Source organism: Barbus barbus (genome assembly GCF_936440315.1).
Source record: "Barbus barbus genome assembly, chromosome: 35".
Taxonomy (NCBI): domain Eukaryota; kingdom Metazoa; phylum Chordata; class Actinopteri; order Cypriniformes; family Cyprinidae; genus Barbus; species Barbus barbus.
This window is the reverse complement of record NC_136763.1, coordinates 18,438,292-18,455,567: the sequence shown is the minus strand read 5'-3', so window position 1 is coordinate 18,455,567 and position 17,276 is coordinate 18,438,292. Positions and strand designations below refer to the sequence as shown.

General features: G+C 36.7%; 1 protein-coding gene across 1 annotated transcript; it reads right to left on the bottom strand.

Annotated features, from left to right (window-relative positions):
• Window positions 1-1,216: 1,216 nt before the first annotated feature.
• LOC306855075 (excitatory amino acid transporter 5-like) lies at window positions 1,217-16,922 on the bottom strand. Its single transcript, XM_079393510.1, has 11 exons — window positions 16,102-16,922; window positions 12,184-12,263; window positions 11,881-12,096; window positions 10,938-10,980; window positions 9,678-9,885; window positions 9,492-9,591; window positions 7,874-8,107; window positions 6,636-6,830; window positions 5,811-5,945; window positions 5,540-5,636; window positions 1,217-1,918 (listed from the first exon to the last, which is right to left on the bottom strand). Exons 1-11 carry the CDS (start codon window positions 16,345-16,347, stop codon window positions 1,754-1,756), a joined length of 1,719 nt encoding a protein of 572 aa, XP_079249636.1. The 5' UTR covers window positions 16,348-16,922; the 3' UTR covers window positions 1,217-1,753.
• Between the last annotated feature and the right edge of the window lie 354 nt (window positions 16,923-17,276).

The window sequence follows — 17,276 nt, the reverse complement described above, 5'->3', positions numbered from 1 at the left end:
TTAGTTGAACAGAGACAGACTTTAACAAATTTGAGTATAAAAATTTAGCTTTTTAGGAATCTAGTGCACTTTTCTGTAGCTTATGAGGACAAGCCTCATTTCCCCACAGAAAAAAAAAATAGGAATCCTCAATAATTGCACTGTAACAACAGCTTTTAACAGCTATAACAAAAGCACTAAGCAATACAATTTTTATTTTTTTGCATGTGCAAATACAGTTTCTGTGGGTCTCAAAAGTTTAATTCACCCTTTCACAAATTGAAAAGGTCAAATCAGAGCACAAAGTCTTAAATTAAAATGTAATATAATTTTGGAAATATTTTTAAATTTAATTTTTAAAAAATGATATATATATATATATATTCCTCAGTACTTTTGTCGTTTTTCCAGTACAAGCATCTTTGAATTTGCATATATTTACTTGAGATGCAAACTAGATGTATGCAGTCTTGTTTTCTGCAAATACGAGTTCATACTTTAAGATTTTTCTGAGCCCATTGGCAGATATTTGTTCTTGTTTTGATCATAAACACTTCATTTCGGTCAGTTTCTCAGAAAACAACTATTTGCTTCATAATATATCATGATTTAAGTATCGTTTGACATTTGCATTGGAGAACAAGACAAAAATGCAAAGGATGAACCACTTTTTGCAGTGTGATCTGAAGCTACATTACAGTTATTTTAGCAAAAAATAATGGAGATCTGTTGGAAGGTGTATTATCAAAATTGTATGTATTGCATATAGTCTGCTCCTAAGACATTTACAGAATATAGATGTTTTATGTTCCCATTCATTTTCTTTATTTGGTCTTTAAAAAGTCTTAAACTTATCTTTGAAACTGCAGAAGCCCTGAAATACTGTGAAACTATTTTATACAAAAAGTATGTTGCAAGTTGAATGCAATTAGGCCTAAAGGCTGTAATAATTGGGTCAGTTGTGCTTTAGAACATGCATCTGTTTTCTCCCCGCTGAATTAGTTTCAGTGGTCATAACCTCCAAATGGCTAATTTGTCATTAATGTTCTTTGGGCTGATCATCCTGAGCTCTTAAACCTGAAGCAAGCAGCTCTATCTCATCAGGCGTAAGCTCTGCTTGTTTTCTCCGAAACCAAATCCGATGTTAACCATCTGTCCTCACGTGCATGGCATTTCTCATAACATCACTGCACAAACACATTACAGACATTTTTGTATTATTATTTTTTTATTTATTACAAACATGTTGCAAGTTCATTACACAAAAATTCAATAATGCAGATGTAAAAATACACAAGAAATATCTGCAAATCAGTCACCCGTGTTGTTGCGCGTGATGCCAGATAATTGGCTTTTGACTGTGCATTTTAAAACATCACTCAGTTTCTTTCCCCATTACCTTTAGGAAGTTGATGAATGATGTCACTGCAGATCTGGATCATGCTTTGACTGTAACATCAGCCTGAACCTGAATGATCAAATTCCTGAATACATGCCAGCATGCAATAACTGCTGTACCTCCAGCAACAGAGGCAACAAAAGCAGAGGGGGAAAAAAATAAAATAAATAAAAAATTTGGCCTGTCCTTGTAAATAGAAGAATTTCCCTTGAATAGGGAAAGGAATGTAAATGTATTCAGCTGTACAAAAACAGCCAATATTAGTCAGTTTTAAAAAGCGGAGACAGAAGGACCAGAGAAAGTGTTCGTTCAGTACTTCTTTATGGCACAGTGGTAAAAAGGAGGTTTGTGGATGTAAGGCAAACGTCTGGTGACTCAGACCTGACATATATTGTAGTAGACTGTGGGTCGTTCAAAAACCGTGTCCCCAACCACCTCGAATATACAGTCTTTCCCAGCCAGCAGCGGTACTTCAGTTAAAGGCACATTCTCCATGTTTTGAGCTGCCTGGCTGTCCTGTGCAGCTCCATTTGCTTTCGCCTGAAAAAAGAAGTTCAAATAGCATTGATAAGCTTGTGTTATTTAAATATAAACTAAAAACTTAAGCCTTTGAGATTTGTAAAAATTTGTAAATGGGTCAATGACATGTAACATGCCCACAATTAAGTAAAAAAAAAAAAATCTAGTTTAAAGATCACCTCAAGTCAAATCACCTTTATATAGCACTTTTAAAAATACAGATCGTGTCAAAGCAGCTTTACAGTATTAAATAGGAAAATAGTGTGTCAATAATGCAAATGGACAAAAAAAAAAAAAAAATTCTCAATTTAAACACTCAATTTTCAGTTAAAGGATGTTCATCGTTGAATTCAGTGGTCATCATCCAGCTCAGTTCAGTTCAAATAGTATCTGTGCAATCAAGTTGTCGATATTGCTGGAAAATTTAAATGTATTCTGTGTTCAAGTTGGGTTTTTTTGGGGGGGGGGGGGGGGGCATGTTTGTCACACTTTAATGTTTCAGATCATCAAACAAATTTAAATATTAATCAAAGATAACACAAGTAAACACAACATGCAGTTTTTGAATGAAGTTTTTTATTATGAAGGGAAAACAAAATCCAAACCCACATGGCCCTGTGTGAAAAAGTGTTTGCCCCCTCCCCCCTGTTAAAACATAACTGTGGTTTATCACACCTGAGTTCAGTTTCTTTAGCCACACCCAGGCCTGATTACTGCCACACCTGTTCGCAATCAAGAAATCACTTAAGTAGGACCTGCCTGACAAAGTGAAGTAGACCAAAAGATCCTCAAAAGCTACACATCATGTTGAGATCCAAAGAAATTCAGGAACAAATGAGAAAGTAATTGAGATCTATCAGTCTGGAAAAGGTTATAAAGCCATTTCTAAAGCTTTGGGACTCCAGTGAACCACAGTGAGAGCCATTATCCACAAATGGCGAAAACATGTAACAGTGGTGAACCTTCCCAGGAGTGGCCGGCCGACCAAAATTACCCCAAGAGCGCAGCGACGACTCATCCAAGAGGTCACAAAAGACCCTACAACAGGGGTTCTCAAAGTCTACATTCAAAGGTCCAAATCTGAATTTTCATCAGTGTCAAAGGTCCGGAACAATTGGTTATTACAAAACGTGTTTTTAATAAACATACATAACATAACAAATAAACACTCATTTTAAAAAAAAGGTTCCCTTTGCATTCAAAATACTATAATAACAAGTGCAAAAGTGGCAAAACAATTAATTTAAGTGTCAGCAGTAGAAGTCGACCTATAATGTTTTTGTCTCTGGCCAATGCCGATATTTAGAAATCAGGGTAGCCTATGGCCGATACATGATGCTGATTTTTTGGGCCGATTTTCTCTTTTTTTCCTTTTATATCAAAAGAGAGTTTGCATAAATGGTTATTGCAGGGCACAAGGCAGTAAGAGTAGTAGTAGTAGCCTAATTCATAGTAATAATACATGGCTCAAAACTTAAGCACTTTCTCAAAACAGTTCTGAAGCATGCTTTTTTGTTTATGTTTGCTGACAGACACCAGTTTTCCCGCAGACTAGCAAATGCAAGTTGATTCTCTGCCAGCAGGAGGCGCTGTTGGAGCGTGATATATAGCTGTTTCCCCGGTAACGACTGTAATCAAATAAGCGCTACTTTATCAGCCATTACAGGAAAGACCAAATGAAAATTGGCATCAAAGCTTTTCTGAAGAAAACGGACGGTTCTTTTAAAAGATACAGTCATATAAAAACACCCGCGTAGCATTTTATTTTTGAAACGCGCAGTGCTCAGTTTATTCAACGAAGTATAAGCCTTTTGGAAAATCTATTTGTAGCTGTCAGTTTTGATATTGTGACAAGCCGCCACAAATAAATGTATACACTGGGCACTGCTATAAGACAAATTGCCATAATATAAGTGATAGCAAAACAAAACAAAAAAATTAAAATATTAGCGGTGAAATGTCGCCCGATTATGTCAAACGTCATACGCTCACTGGATGTCATGATGACAACAAATGTCACGAAGGAAAAGTTTCAATATCTCGCCTGCAATTTCGGACCTTCTCCAAAAGACATAAAAAATAAGAATAAATAAACAAATGATTTACAAGTTTAACGTGCGTTTATCAAAGTAGGAAATATAATTATTAGTGTTCTTGAAATATGAAATAGAAGCGGGTCCGGATTGAATTCCCTCCGGGTCCGGATCCGGACCGGAGTCCGGACTTTGAGAAGCACTGCCCTACAACAACATCTAAAGAACTGCAGGCCTCACTTGCCTCAGTTAAGGTCAGTGTTCATGACTCCACCATAAGAAAGAGACTGGGCAAAAATGGCCTGCATGGCAGAGTTCCAAGACGAAAACCGCTGCTGAGCAAAAAGAACAAAGGCGCGTCTCAGTTTTGCCAGAAAACATCTTGATGATCCCCAAGACTTTTGGGAAAATACTCTGTGGACGGACGAGACAAAAGTTGAACGTTTTGGAAGGTGTGTGTCCCATTACATCTGACGTAAAAGTAACACAGCATTTCAGAAAAAGAACATCATACCAACAGTAAAATATGGTGGTGGTAGTGTGATGGTCTGGGCTGTTTTGCTGCTTCAGGACCTTGAAGACTTGCTGTGATAAATGGAACCATGAATTCAGCTGTCTACCAAAAAATCCTGAAGGACAATGTCCGGCCATCTGTTCATGACCTCAAGCTGAAGCGAACTTGGGTTCTGCAGCAGGACAATGATCCAAAACACACCAGCAAATCCACCTCTGAATGGCTGAAGAAAAACAAAATGAAGACTTTGGAGTCCTGACCTGAATCCCTATTGAGATGCTGTGGCATGACCTTAAAAAGGCGGTTCATGCTTGAAAACCCTCCAATGTGGCTGAACTACAACAATTCTGCCAAGATGAGTGGGCCAAAATTCCTCCACAGCGCTGTAACAGACTCATTGCAAGTTATCGCAAACGCTTGATTGCAGTTGTTGCTGCTAAGGGTGGCCCAACCAGTTATTAGGTTTAGGGGGCAAGCACTTTTTCACACAGGGCCATGTGGGTTTGGATTTTGTTTTCCCTTCATAATAAAAAAACTTCATTTAAAAACTGCATGTTGTGTTTACTTGTGTTATCTTTGATTAATATTTAAATTAGTTTGATGATCTGAAACATTAAAGTGTGACAAACATGCAAAAAAAAATAAAAAATCAGGAAGGGGGCCAACACTTTTTCACACCACTGTATATCATTGTATGTACATTTTTTGAAATTGAGATTTATACATCATATGTAAGCTGAATAAATAGTTTTTCTATTGATGTAGGGTTTGTTAAGATAGGACAAAATGTGGCTGAGATGCAACTATTTGAAAATCTGGAATATGAGGGTGCAAAAAAATCTATAAATGAAGTTCTTAGCAATGCATATTACTTATCAAAAATTAAATTAATTTATGGTAGGACATTTACAAAATATCTTCATGGAACATGATCTTTACTTACAGTGTTAAGCTACAGAAAGTTTATATGTATGAACTTTGTTTTGAATGTATTTTTAAATAATTAAAAATTATATAATTAATTCATAGAAGAAGAAAAAAGAGTGTCATGTCATTGCCCCAAATACTATAAACAGAAAACAGATGTTAGCTTACCGCTCTGTCAGGTGGGAAGTCTTTTTGACACAAGTGACCAATGATTCCAGCTGCCAGAGCGTCTCCTAGTACATTGATCATGGTTCGAAAGCGATCTCTTTAAACCACAAGGAGTAGAAGACGTTATTCTTAATTCTGTTATCACTATATCCCTCATACTCTTGTTAACATTTACCATTTATTCATTTAGATGATTGATTGATTACAGCTATTAAGAACTGTGCTTTCTTTTCTTTTCCAGCAGATAAAAATGGCAGTTATCTCAACTTACAAGATCCAATCAATGGCCACAATCAGTGTGATGCCATCCGCTGGCAATCCGACAGATGTCAGCACTATCACCATGGTTACAAGGCCTGCCTGAGGGATTCCAGCCGCACCTATGCTGGCAGCGGTCGCTGTTATGCTGGAGGAAACCAGAACAGTAAGATTATTATGATTTTTATTTATTCCTGATAGAACTGATCATGCTAGATGAGCTGATCCAGTATCTATTATGATATCAGATCATTTATTTTAAAATTGCATGCATAACATTTGCTGAAATTAAAGTTATTTGACATTATATTTACTAATATTTAAGAATTACTGAATATGAACTTAAAAATATGATCATAAAGCAAGTATTCTGTACCCAACAGTGCACTCGGTGACAGACCGTTACATGTGTTTTTATGCAGTCTACAAATTCACACTTCAGAGGATCTCTAAAACTGAATTTCACAAAGTTTACAAGGTTAGTGAAATTAAACGTTTATTAGATATTCAAAGACTTGTTTAAATGAAATGTGCATCTGCTGAATGCTGCCTATAGATGAGAAAGTATTATAACATTTGTCTTCTGTTACTATTAATAAAGAAGCTAATGCTATAATACTTTTTATATACCATTTACTAACATTGTTTAAAAGTTCTGTGTAATAATTGATTAGTCAAAACTGTAAAACAGAATCTAATGAAGACGGGGAACAGGAGCTCTGCACACAGGCGCTAGCGTTCTCAGCACTGTCAAAATAAAAGTCTCGATATTGCAGTCAACCATTAAACTAAGACTAATAAGACTATATTTGGTTAATTGTTTCCTGTCTGCAAGTACCTGATGGTGACCAACTGTCCGAAATCCAGTTCGTACTCATTGACCTGGGCAATGAAAATAGCAGCGACTGCTTCATACAGCGCCGTTCCATCCATGTTAATGGTGGCTCCCACTGGCAGCACAAACCGGGCAATCTGTCTGTCCACTCGGCAGTTCTCCAGCAAACATTTCATTGTAATGGGCAACGTTGCTGAACTGTGAAAAAGAGAGAATGTCTCACGTTTACAAGGTCATGAGGTCTTGATTTAATGGAGTTTGGACAAGCCAATTACACATTTATTTTTTGGAGTTCATCTAGGGCCCTATGATTTCCACAATGTGGAAAATGCAGACCGAATCACAGAATTCAGTCATAAAAATGGAATTTACTGAATAACGCGGAATGTCAGGGAATTTGCTACATTTTAGATGAATAAATCAAATCAAAACGTGATATGGAGTAGTGTCTGTGAATATTAAGTCACAAACAGACTATTTAAATATGAATCCTGCATGTTCTGCTTGTCTCTGTGTGAATGCATGGCACAGAAGCACGGTTTTGTTTACTACACACATCCTGAAGCATGCATGACACTCATGCTGTTTTCAGCCTCTGCCTTCGCAACATATGAGTTCATGAAGACATGAACATAATCTCTAGAACTGCTCTGAGAGTCACTTCAGGAGCATTTTACCTTTTCATTTGAGAAAAACTATCATCACTACAAACAGAAACTTAAAGGTCATCACAGCAACCCGTCAAAATAAAAGTTGGGGTTAACTTGAAGAAACTGTGATAGAAATTACTTAATGTAGTGATACTACTACTACTCAAAAAATTATCATGAAAGCATTATTTCTTTAAGGAATATTTACCAGACTTTTTTTTTTCATTTTAACAGAATTGACTTTAAGATGTAAATACAAAGATAAAAAAAATAATACATTTATATTTTTTCATAAAATCGATTAATTGAGGATACTTTGAAAATTAAAATGTAATTATGAAACCATTCAAATTGAATCCAGAAACATAATGGAAAACAGTTTGGTAAAAAAAATAAAACTGAATTTGAGAAGAAAAAAAAACATTTCATAGGGCCTTATATATAGCCATTAAAACTATTTAAAAAAAATTAAACTGAAAAAAAAAAGAAACCAGAAAATTTAAAATTACAAAATCAAATTTGAGGGGGAAAAAATTACACGGAATTTGAGAAAAAATCAAACTGATTTCATAAGCTCCTAGTTCTTCATACCTGGAGGATGTGGCGAGAGCAATGACCATGGCTTGCAGAAGCCCTCTGATGTATGTGAAAGGATTTTTCCGTGTCAGAATGAAATAGAAGAATGGAAGCAAGATCAGGCCGTGCACAAACAGGCCTGCCATAACCGTCATCCCGTACCAGCCCAGCTTCTTCCCAAGTGTGGAGGGATCACTCATGTCCAGGATTTTGCCTGCCACAAGGAAGATGATCCCAAAAGGAAAATACCTGTTGAAAAATACAGAGAAGCTGGTAGGAATTACTCATATGATTCTCAAAATGTGAAGGCTTTATCTTCAACAGTCAACATGGAAAATGTCTGTCCTGTCATTAGTTGGCCACATTGTGACTAAAGTCAAACAGATTTGAGATGATGTAAGAGTAAGTAAATGACAGAATTTACATTTTTGGATAAACTATGACTAACTATTAAACTCAACATGAAAACTCAACCCATTTTACTTATTTAATGTGATGCATTTCAAGTAGAGAAAATTCAGTGCAAAACAAATGCAGGAGGGCACTTGTTGTCCACTGAGAAAAAAAAAAGTTAATTATTAAAACAGTGATTTTTTTATTATTATTATTATTATAAAAACATTTTTATTGCAAAACATTTTTTTCTTTGAATAACATGCAGTGATGAATTGTTCAAATTAAGAAAGTATATGTATTAGACGAGTAAATAGGCTCCAATTTGATTTCAGTCAATGATTTGGAGTCGAATTGTGTGCCCTACATATTTAGGCCTAAATATGTTGCATATAAAATCGCCATCTGTTTAGAACACACAGTGTTAACCTAACTAATGCATCTGTCAGTCAGTCATGCGTGAAACAGTTAAGATTTCTGTAATAGTACTAATAAAGGTATTTTAAATACACAATAACCAGGTATACATATTTACCAGCAATACATTTCTCATACAACTGAATATTGCTTGTTCCACAGCTAGCCATATTTTAACCATGTTCATACTTTTTAGCAGAATCATTTAAATTGTTTTCACAATGACCAGATTTATGCTGATTCTAATCGAAGCAATTTGAATAAATTTGTTTTGAAAATATGATCATAAATAATGCAATTACTTACGCTATAATTTTTTGGAGAGCAGAAATCATACCTGTTTCATTGATTAGTTCATGTTAAAACTGTGTAATCCAAATAGATGGAAAATGTGTATGCAATTCAAATAGGATAAATCTTAAATTTAGGCCTAAATATTTTGTGAAGTGTGTGAGAGCGTTGTTAGCCCCTCACTAGCCAGCATCATGGAGAAGTGTATGACAGCTCTTAAGCGCAGGTAATAGCTCATAATCCCTGCATGTGCCGAATGACAGTGTGGCTTTAACACACCTTCACACTGGAAGCTGTTATGCACGTGCCAGCTGCATACTGGAAACTTTCACTTAGATCCTCAGCTAATGGTCTCTGAGCCCTCAAGCTTCTCAATGGCCAATCCTGACCAAGTGTTGTGTAAAAACAACTTCCTGATCTTAATTTCAACAACAAACAGTCTTTGTATGGAACTGCTCCTTTAAAACCCCTAAACTGAATGATTGTTATGATTGCCAGATGTCTGAGTATGAATGAGTGCTTTCTCTCTTACCATACGGCCGCATTAATAATCTTCATCACACACTCATTGATGCACTGGCAGACGTTCACCAGAGGAGCTCCCCGTTCGCCCATTTTACCAAGTAAGAGACCTAAATAAAAAGCCCTTCATTATAGGTCCACATTTGATGGTGATTTCACTTAGTGAAGATGCTTCAGGTGAAGGCAGATGTTTTACCCATCGTGGCTGAGAAAATAACAATGCCGAGTACGTTCATCTGTTGACTGCTGCCTGGACGGGTCTTGTGCTCGATGTCTGGAGGTGGCGTTAGTTCCAACTGCACCGTCCGACCCTTTGGATTGTCTTCATCAGGCATCAGGTAGACAAAATTTGGGCGTCCTATGTTCACTGGTGTTTTTATGATTGGAATAATGTCTGTCTTATACTGAAACAACAAAATACAGAACTAGGTTTTACTTTTTCTTTGCTTGTACAAACCTTGTTAATAACAATTTTCAGTGTGAATTTCAATGTGTTTTAGTGCATTGTTACGAGAATGCTAGGTAATTGTTTACTGGCCCAAGAGTCCATAAAGCCCAAATCTCTATGATATCCTGATCCTACAGTGCAAATCTAATGGATTTTATCATCCACCAGGTGAAAGTCCACAAAGGTATCATCAGAGGATGCATATATTTATACACAAAATAGTTTACCCATATTACTATGAACGGGAGAAAGTGCAGTGCATTCAGTTTTTTGCATCAGTGGGGTTCCGAAAGTAAAAACTCTAGAGAAATAGTTTTTTAACAACAACTAGTAAATCTAGGACAGACCTTATTACATATCAATTACATATGCCTTCATCCATCCACATTAACTTATTTTTAAAATAATCATATTTAATATGTGGTGAAACTTGTGGCAGAACTTTTGGTGAAAAACTACTTTATCTATGATGCTGTAAATTTCCAATAATCAGAGTCTCAGTGAGCAAAGCCCACCAAAAGTGTTCTTTACCCCCACCCACTCCCATGAAGCACCGCAAATTTAACAGATTACAAATTTATTATGTAATTTGCTTTGCACAAAGTGGGCGGACACTAATGCACACTATATAGTGGAATAAGTCCCGCCTTCTAAATAAAAGAGCCAATTGTCAATGTGATGGTAAAATCATCACATCACTGTAGCTGCCGGTGCAATAGAAACCGTCAGTGTCCTGAGATGTACGCTTAGGATGCTGGACCAACCTTGCTTTTTAGTGCCATTTCGGAATAAGAAACAACATTTATGGGATTGCCTCCCAGTAGCTATATATTTTGAGCATACAATACAATACCTACTTAAATGAGGCAATACAGAAATATCAAAAACTGCTTGCCAAACACACATTTCAAGTGCACTGACTGTGGTATTATTCTTGCTCGTAGTACAAACACATTACAGTTTTAGGTTCACTTAACAGTTGTTATCTTAAGGTGTCTGTTTACTCACCTGCTGAAATGTGGCTTCAATGAGATTGGAGGGGATCATATTCCTGAGAATGGAAATTAAGTATAAATGGCCATATTAAAAGCATAATTAATTGTGTCTTTATGAATATATATTACACCACATTTATACTTTATATGACATGACGTACACCCTGCAGACTTGAGGTTAGCTAATATCAAGTATAGCTGCACAAGACTCACTGTGTTTATGGGCAGAGGGGAGTGGCAGGGTCCTGCGCTTCTTACTTGGTGCTTTGTGCAGATTACTAAAAATACCCTAATCGCTGCTTTAATAGGATTGCACTGTATGGGATGGCCTAAAATACCCAGACATGGGCAACTCTTCCTATGAATGGCAGTTACAGTGTCCATGAGACTCAATTAATGTCTTTTATGAACATGTCTATCAAAATGAGGAGAAATCTACCTGAAAAGCTTACTGAAGCAATACAGCAGCTTTTGTGAAGAACATAATGTTGAAGTTCATTAAGACTGATTTTATTAGCCGGATCAACTGATTAATTGAAAAGATCTAACTCAATGAACAATTCACAGTCACAAATCATGAACAAGCTAAGGAAAGCTAGTGTGAATTTGATTCTCAAACAAAGCCATCAAATGGCTTCAGAAGGCATATGCACAAATAACTTGTGTGCTTTTTTGTGTAAATTTTGAAGCCTACATGCTCTGGTCCCCATGCTTTGTCATTGCATTGAAAAACGTTCTCTTTCTGTGTCAAGGAAAAAAGTCATACAGGTATGAATTTGAGAATAGAACTGTCATGTTTGGGTGAACTTTCCCATTTATTTTCCAAGTAGTACATATTCCTGAAACCACTGAGCCCATATCTATAGGCCTACTCCTAAAATCTGCTCGGCTGATATGAATATTAGTTCAGCAACTCCAGGGGTGTTGTTGCTACATTTTCTTTTGGACAGTCATACCTGACCAGATCCAGCAGGGCATCTGCAGACGTTATGACTTGTCCACCTCCCAGTTTGCTGTTCTCCAAGTTTGCCCCATAGCCAGGTTTGATGATGAGAACGAGTACAATGCCAACCACTACTGCGATGAACGTGGTCCAAAGGTAGTAAGTGACCGTCAGCACCCCCATCCTGCAGCAGGCCTTCGACTCCATAGACGACAGTCCAGACATTAAACTACAGGCAGACAGTAAGAGTTGAGATCTTCACACTAAAGGGTTATTTTGTATAAAATATGAAGATGAGAATGAGTCAAATATCTACCTGGAGGTGATTAGGGGAAGAATCAACATTTTAAGTATCCGCATGAGCAGCTCACCAGGGAAGGAGAGATAGATTTTTGCCTGATTACAAAAAAAAAAAAAAAAAAAAAAATCTTTTCAGATGATAAGCAATTTTGCACAATTTCAAAATTTCACATAGTGTAGTAAAAACTTCAACAACAACAGCAACAGCAACAACAAAAAAAGTTAATATGTTAAAACAGGTTTAAATGTCATCTAGTTCTGCCACATGTGTTATATTTTGTCATATTTAGTTTGGAATGCTTAAGATTTTTAATGTTGCTGAAAGAACTCTTTTATGTTACATTATTTAATCAAAGGTAAAAGAGTAAAAACAAAACAAAAAAACTGTAATATTGTGAGATATTATTACAATTTAAAATAACTGTAATAATAGATTTTGCATGTCATTTATTCCTGTGATGGCAAAGCTGAATTTCTATCAACCATTGCTCCAGTCTTCAGTGATCCTTCAAAAATTACTGTTGATGATTTGGTACTCACTTATTCATTATTGGTGCTCAATTATTAACAAGGTTTCTCATCATCAATTTTGAAAACAGTTTTTGTGGAAATATATATATGTATATACACACTCACTGGCCACTTTATTAGGTACACCTGTTCAATTGCTTGGTAACACAAATTGCTAATCAGCCAATCACATAGCAGCAACTCAGTGCATTTAGGCATCTAGATGTGGTGAAGATGACCCCTTAATCATCCATCACAATGAGAAAAACCAAAGAATATATTTCTGATGTGCAGCGTTAAATAATTGAGCTTCACAAATTAGTGAAGTGGCTTTAAGAAAAGAGCTAGAGCAGTGAAAATTCCCATTTCCACCATCAGGGCAATAATTAAGAATTTCCAATCAACATAAAATGTTACTAAACTGCCTGGAAGAGGACGTGTCTATATCGTCCTAATGCACGGTGAGGAGGAGAGTTTGAAAGACTCTCCAAGGACCACAGCTGGAGAATTGCAGAAAATAGTTGAGTCTCGGGGTCAGAAAACCTTAAAAAGAAATTGCCAAACAGCCCCTACATCACCACATGTTGTTTGGGAGGGTTTCAAGAAAAATTCTCCTAGCTCATCCAAAAACAAACTCCAGCATATTCAGTTATCAGACACGACTGGAACTTCAAATGGGACTGGCTTCTATGGTCAGATGAAACTAAAAAAATTAGCTTTTAGCAGCAAACACTCAAGATGGGTTTGGTGAACACAGGGATAAAAGTACCCCATGTGTACAATGAAATATACTGCTGTATTTTTGATGTTGTGGGCCTATATTTCTGCTGGAGGTCCTGGATCTTGTTTAGACACATGGCATCATGGATTCTATCAAATACCAACAGATAAAAAATCAATAAGTGACTGACTCTGTTAGAAATCTTATAATGGGCCATTTTTGGATCTCCCAACTGTACAATAATCCAAACACAAACCTCAAAAACAACACAAAAATGGGTCACTGAGCAGAAAACCAAGCTTCTGCTATGGCCATTCCAGTCCTCTGACCTGAACCCATGTAGGAAATGAGTGGGGTGAACTGAAGAGAAGAAGCACCAACATGGAGCTGAGCATCTAAAGGGTCTGGAGTGATTCTGGATGAAGGAATGGTCTCTGATCTCTTGTCAGGTGTTCTCTAACCTCATCAGGCATTATAGGAGAACATTTAGAGCTGTTAAACTGGCAAATGGAGGTTTCAAAAAGTATTGAATAAAAGGGTGCCGTTAATTGTGGCCAATGTGTATTAGAAAAAGACATTTATTTCATAATGATATCAGTTGTTTTACTTCATTGATAGGTTGGAATGTTGTGAAATTTTTGAACGAAAGATAAAAAGGATAAACAATGCATATTTATTTTCACAGCCGCATTTGCTCATATTTACCAAGGGTTCCAATATTAGTGGAGGGCACGGTGTATATATATATATATATATATATATATATATATATATATATATATATATATATATATATATATATATATATATATATATATATATATATAATTTTTTTGTGTATAACCAGTTTGTGTGGGAACATTTTCTGTATATATATATATATATATATATATATATACACACACACAGACACACACACATCCACCAAATAATTTCTCTTCCAATACTGAGCTGATTATTTAGAATTCTGATGGCAATACGGATACTTTGGTTTTCATAAAGAACAAAACAAAAAGAACAACAAAAAAAAACTTTTCATTTGAAACATTAACATAATTAGAGGTTAAAATTAACAAACAAACATCAGAGCCCAAACTATTCTATTCAATTGCTATTCATTTTCAGATATAATAACCACACAATATGTATACAACTTAATTTCACATAAGGTTTTCACATAAGCCCCTCGCTAGTGTTTTTATATCTAATAACCAACTGTGAGCACTGGATAACACTTGCAAGGTAAGTGCATTGTTAAGTGACATTTATCAAAACCTGTTTTGTGGAAACACTGATCGAATGATTACACAAGAGATGATACATTTGTGCAAGTTTACTGTTTTTCAACATACCTTCTCAAGTTCATTCAAGTTTATTTTAGGCTATAACTTGAAGAGGCTACAGCAATCTGTCACTTCACATTTAAGAGTGTCAAATCGACATTTATTGTTCGAACTTAGCTTTAGATTTGTTTCGTATCATAAGTAACAATGCACCAGCTTTTTTGAGATTAGGCTACTGAATGGGAGGCAAACAAATAACTTTTGGTAAAGGGTAAAAACCGCAGTAAACCTGGCGTGAGGTACGAGTGAAGATCAAATAGAACCTGCGCTTTGTTTAGTGACATCGCTTTAATGGATAATGCTTTTATCGACCAATACCAATTATTGGCCAGTACACTGTGAATCCCTAATATACTGGGAAGTCGTGGCCTAATGGTTAGAGAGATGGATTCGTAATCCAAAGGTTGTGAGTTTGAGTCTCAGGTCCGGCAGGGATTGTAGGTGGGGGGAGTGAATGTCCAGTGCTCTCTCCACCCTCAATACCACGACTGAGGTGAGACCCTTGAGCAAGGCACCAAACACACAACTGCTCCCCGGGTGCTGCAGCTTAAGTGGCTGCCAACTGCTGTGTGTGTGTATTCACTGCTTTGTGTGTGCACGTTGGATGGGTTAATTGCAGAGCACAAATTCTGAGTATGGGTCACTACTTGGCCACATATCATGTCACTGTTTTTAAATTGTACTGTATGTGATATATCACACTTCTCCTCATGCCAGAATTTAATATTTCTTAAAAGTATTAATAAAATTATGATTAGGCTATATTAAAGTATATGTAATAGTACTGTCGCTTGTGACTAATGTAAATGGGTAGGATGAATTTGCTTTCTGAGAGAAGCTCATTTAATCTGCTTCCCTACCTGTTGCCATTTGCTGTTCAGCAGGGTCATGCGCCATGCGCGGTGAGACCGCCTCTCACGTCAACCTGAATTTGTTTCGACTCAACTGTTGTCTGTCTGGAATTAGATCACTGAGCACAGATGCACTTCCTAACATTCAAACCAACACGCCTCATTTAATCATAACAAAAACAAACAATATTGTTCTCAGTTTTTATCTTTAAAGTTATAGGCTAATAGCAAAAACTGAAAGAAATTGAAAAGTGACATTTTCTTTTCACACAGTACGAGTTGCACATAGTAGCATATGTGTTGCACGTTTTTCTGTCCCCTTTTTATTCAAAAAACTATAATAAAAAAATTAAAAAGATGCATTCATGTGCACCCATGAAGATGCATACCTAACAACTTTCCAATAATTGCAACTTGCATGTGTTTGCTAAATTTCTCCCTTCTGTGCATTTTAATTGACATGTCCAGAGTCATTTATTTCTCTAAAATCGCAGTTTAATAAGCCTTACCTGTGTGGAGAGGTCCAGACCCCTCAGCATGAAGCCCAGGACGGATCCAGTGATCACGGCTAGAACCGAGAGCGTCAGCAGCCCGTTTTGCCTGATGTAGTCCTTCACATACTCTCTGACACCGACCGAGAACGTGCTTGCCATGAAGTCCTTCATTCTCTCCAGTGGGGTTTTAGCGGGTCCCGCCGGAGAGAAGAAGACGGCAGGCTCGTGCGGCGCATCTGCGGGTATCAGTAGCTCCTCCATGGGCGAGACGCTGCGAGTAAAGCAGGAGGGCAAAGCGTAACCTCTTCTGAGGAGGGATTAAGCCATCATGCATCCATCAAGCATCTCAAGACCACGGTTGTGAGGAATTAGGAGGCTAAATGGATTAGGATGCAGTAATAAAATCTAACACTTCCCTGTTGACAGTGGCTCTGTACCATATACTTCTGGATTTTTTGGCGTGAAGTGATTTTTTGAGCATGTACTACCGTAGCAAAGGGTAAAATAGTAGTAAATTGTACTGTTCGTAAACCTAATCCACAGAGAGGACAGGTAAATGACCTCCGCCTCTAAAGATACAAGGAAAGTCAGCACGTGCCTTCACATGATCTCGTTACGACTGAGTGTCCTTTACGCACGGGCTCAATTAAATGATTTTTCTCTGGACAATTGGTTGGCAAAGGTACATTGTCGTATTCAGTTAAGTTCAGTATTCTTGATACAGCTTGCATTTAACAGACTCTTTGACTTGAACATTGCATTCAAGTATTCATTGTTTTAGTTCATGCATTCCCTGGGAATCGAACCCATGACCTTTGCTAGCGCTGTGCTCTACTGTTCGAGTTCCAATAGCCTTGGTGTTCACACATAATTTACTTCTCTTTTATTCACACTTAAATGTGTGATCATTAGTGGTGGGACTTCTAATTTATCCAATAGTGACTCGAATCTTTGAATCTGTTCACAAAAAAGATTTATTCAAATTCTTTCACTGATTTGTTCAATTTGTTCATTTTTGCCACGGAACAGTATAATGAAAAGTATACTATAGCAATTAAATGACATTTTGTATCTCACTTTTCAGACAAGGTTTTTAACAATCCCTAATGTCAGAATCACGGGATATAAACGGAATTGCAAGATATGAACCCCTGATTTTGTTATTTAATATATAACATCAATGAAATATC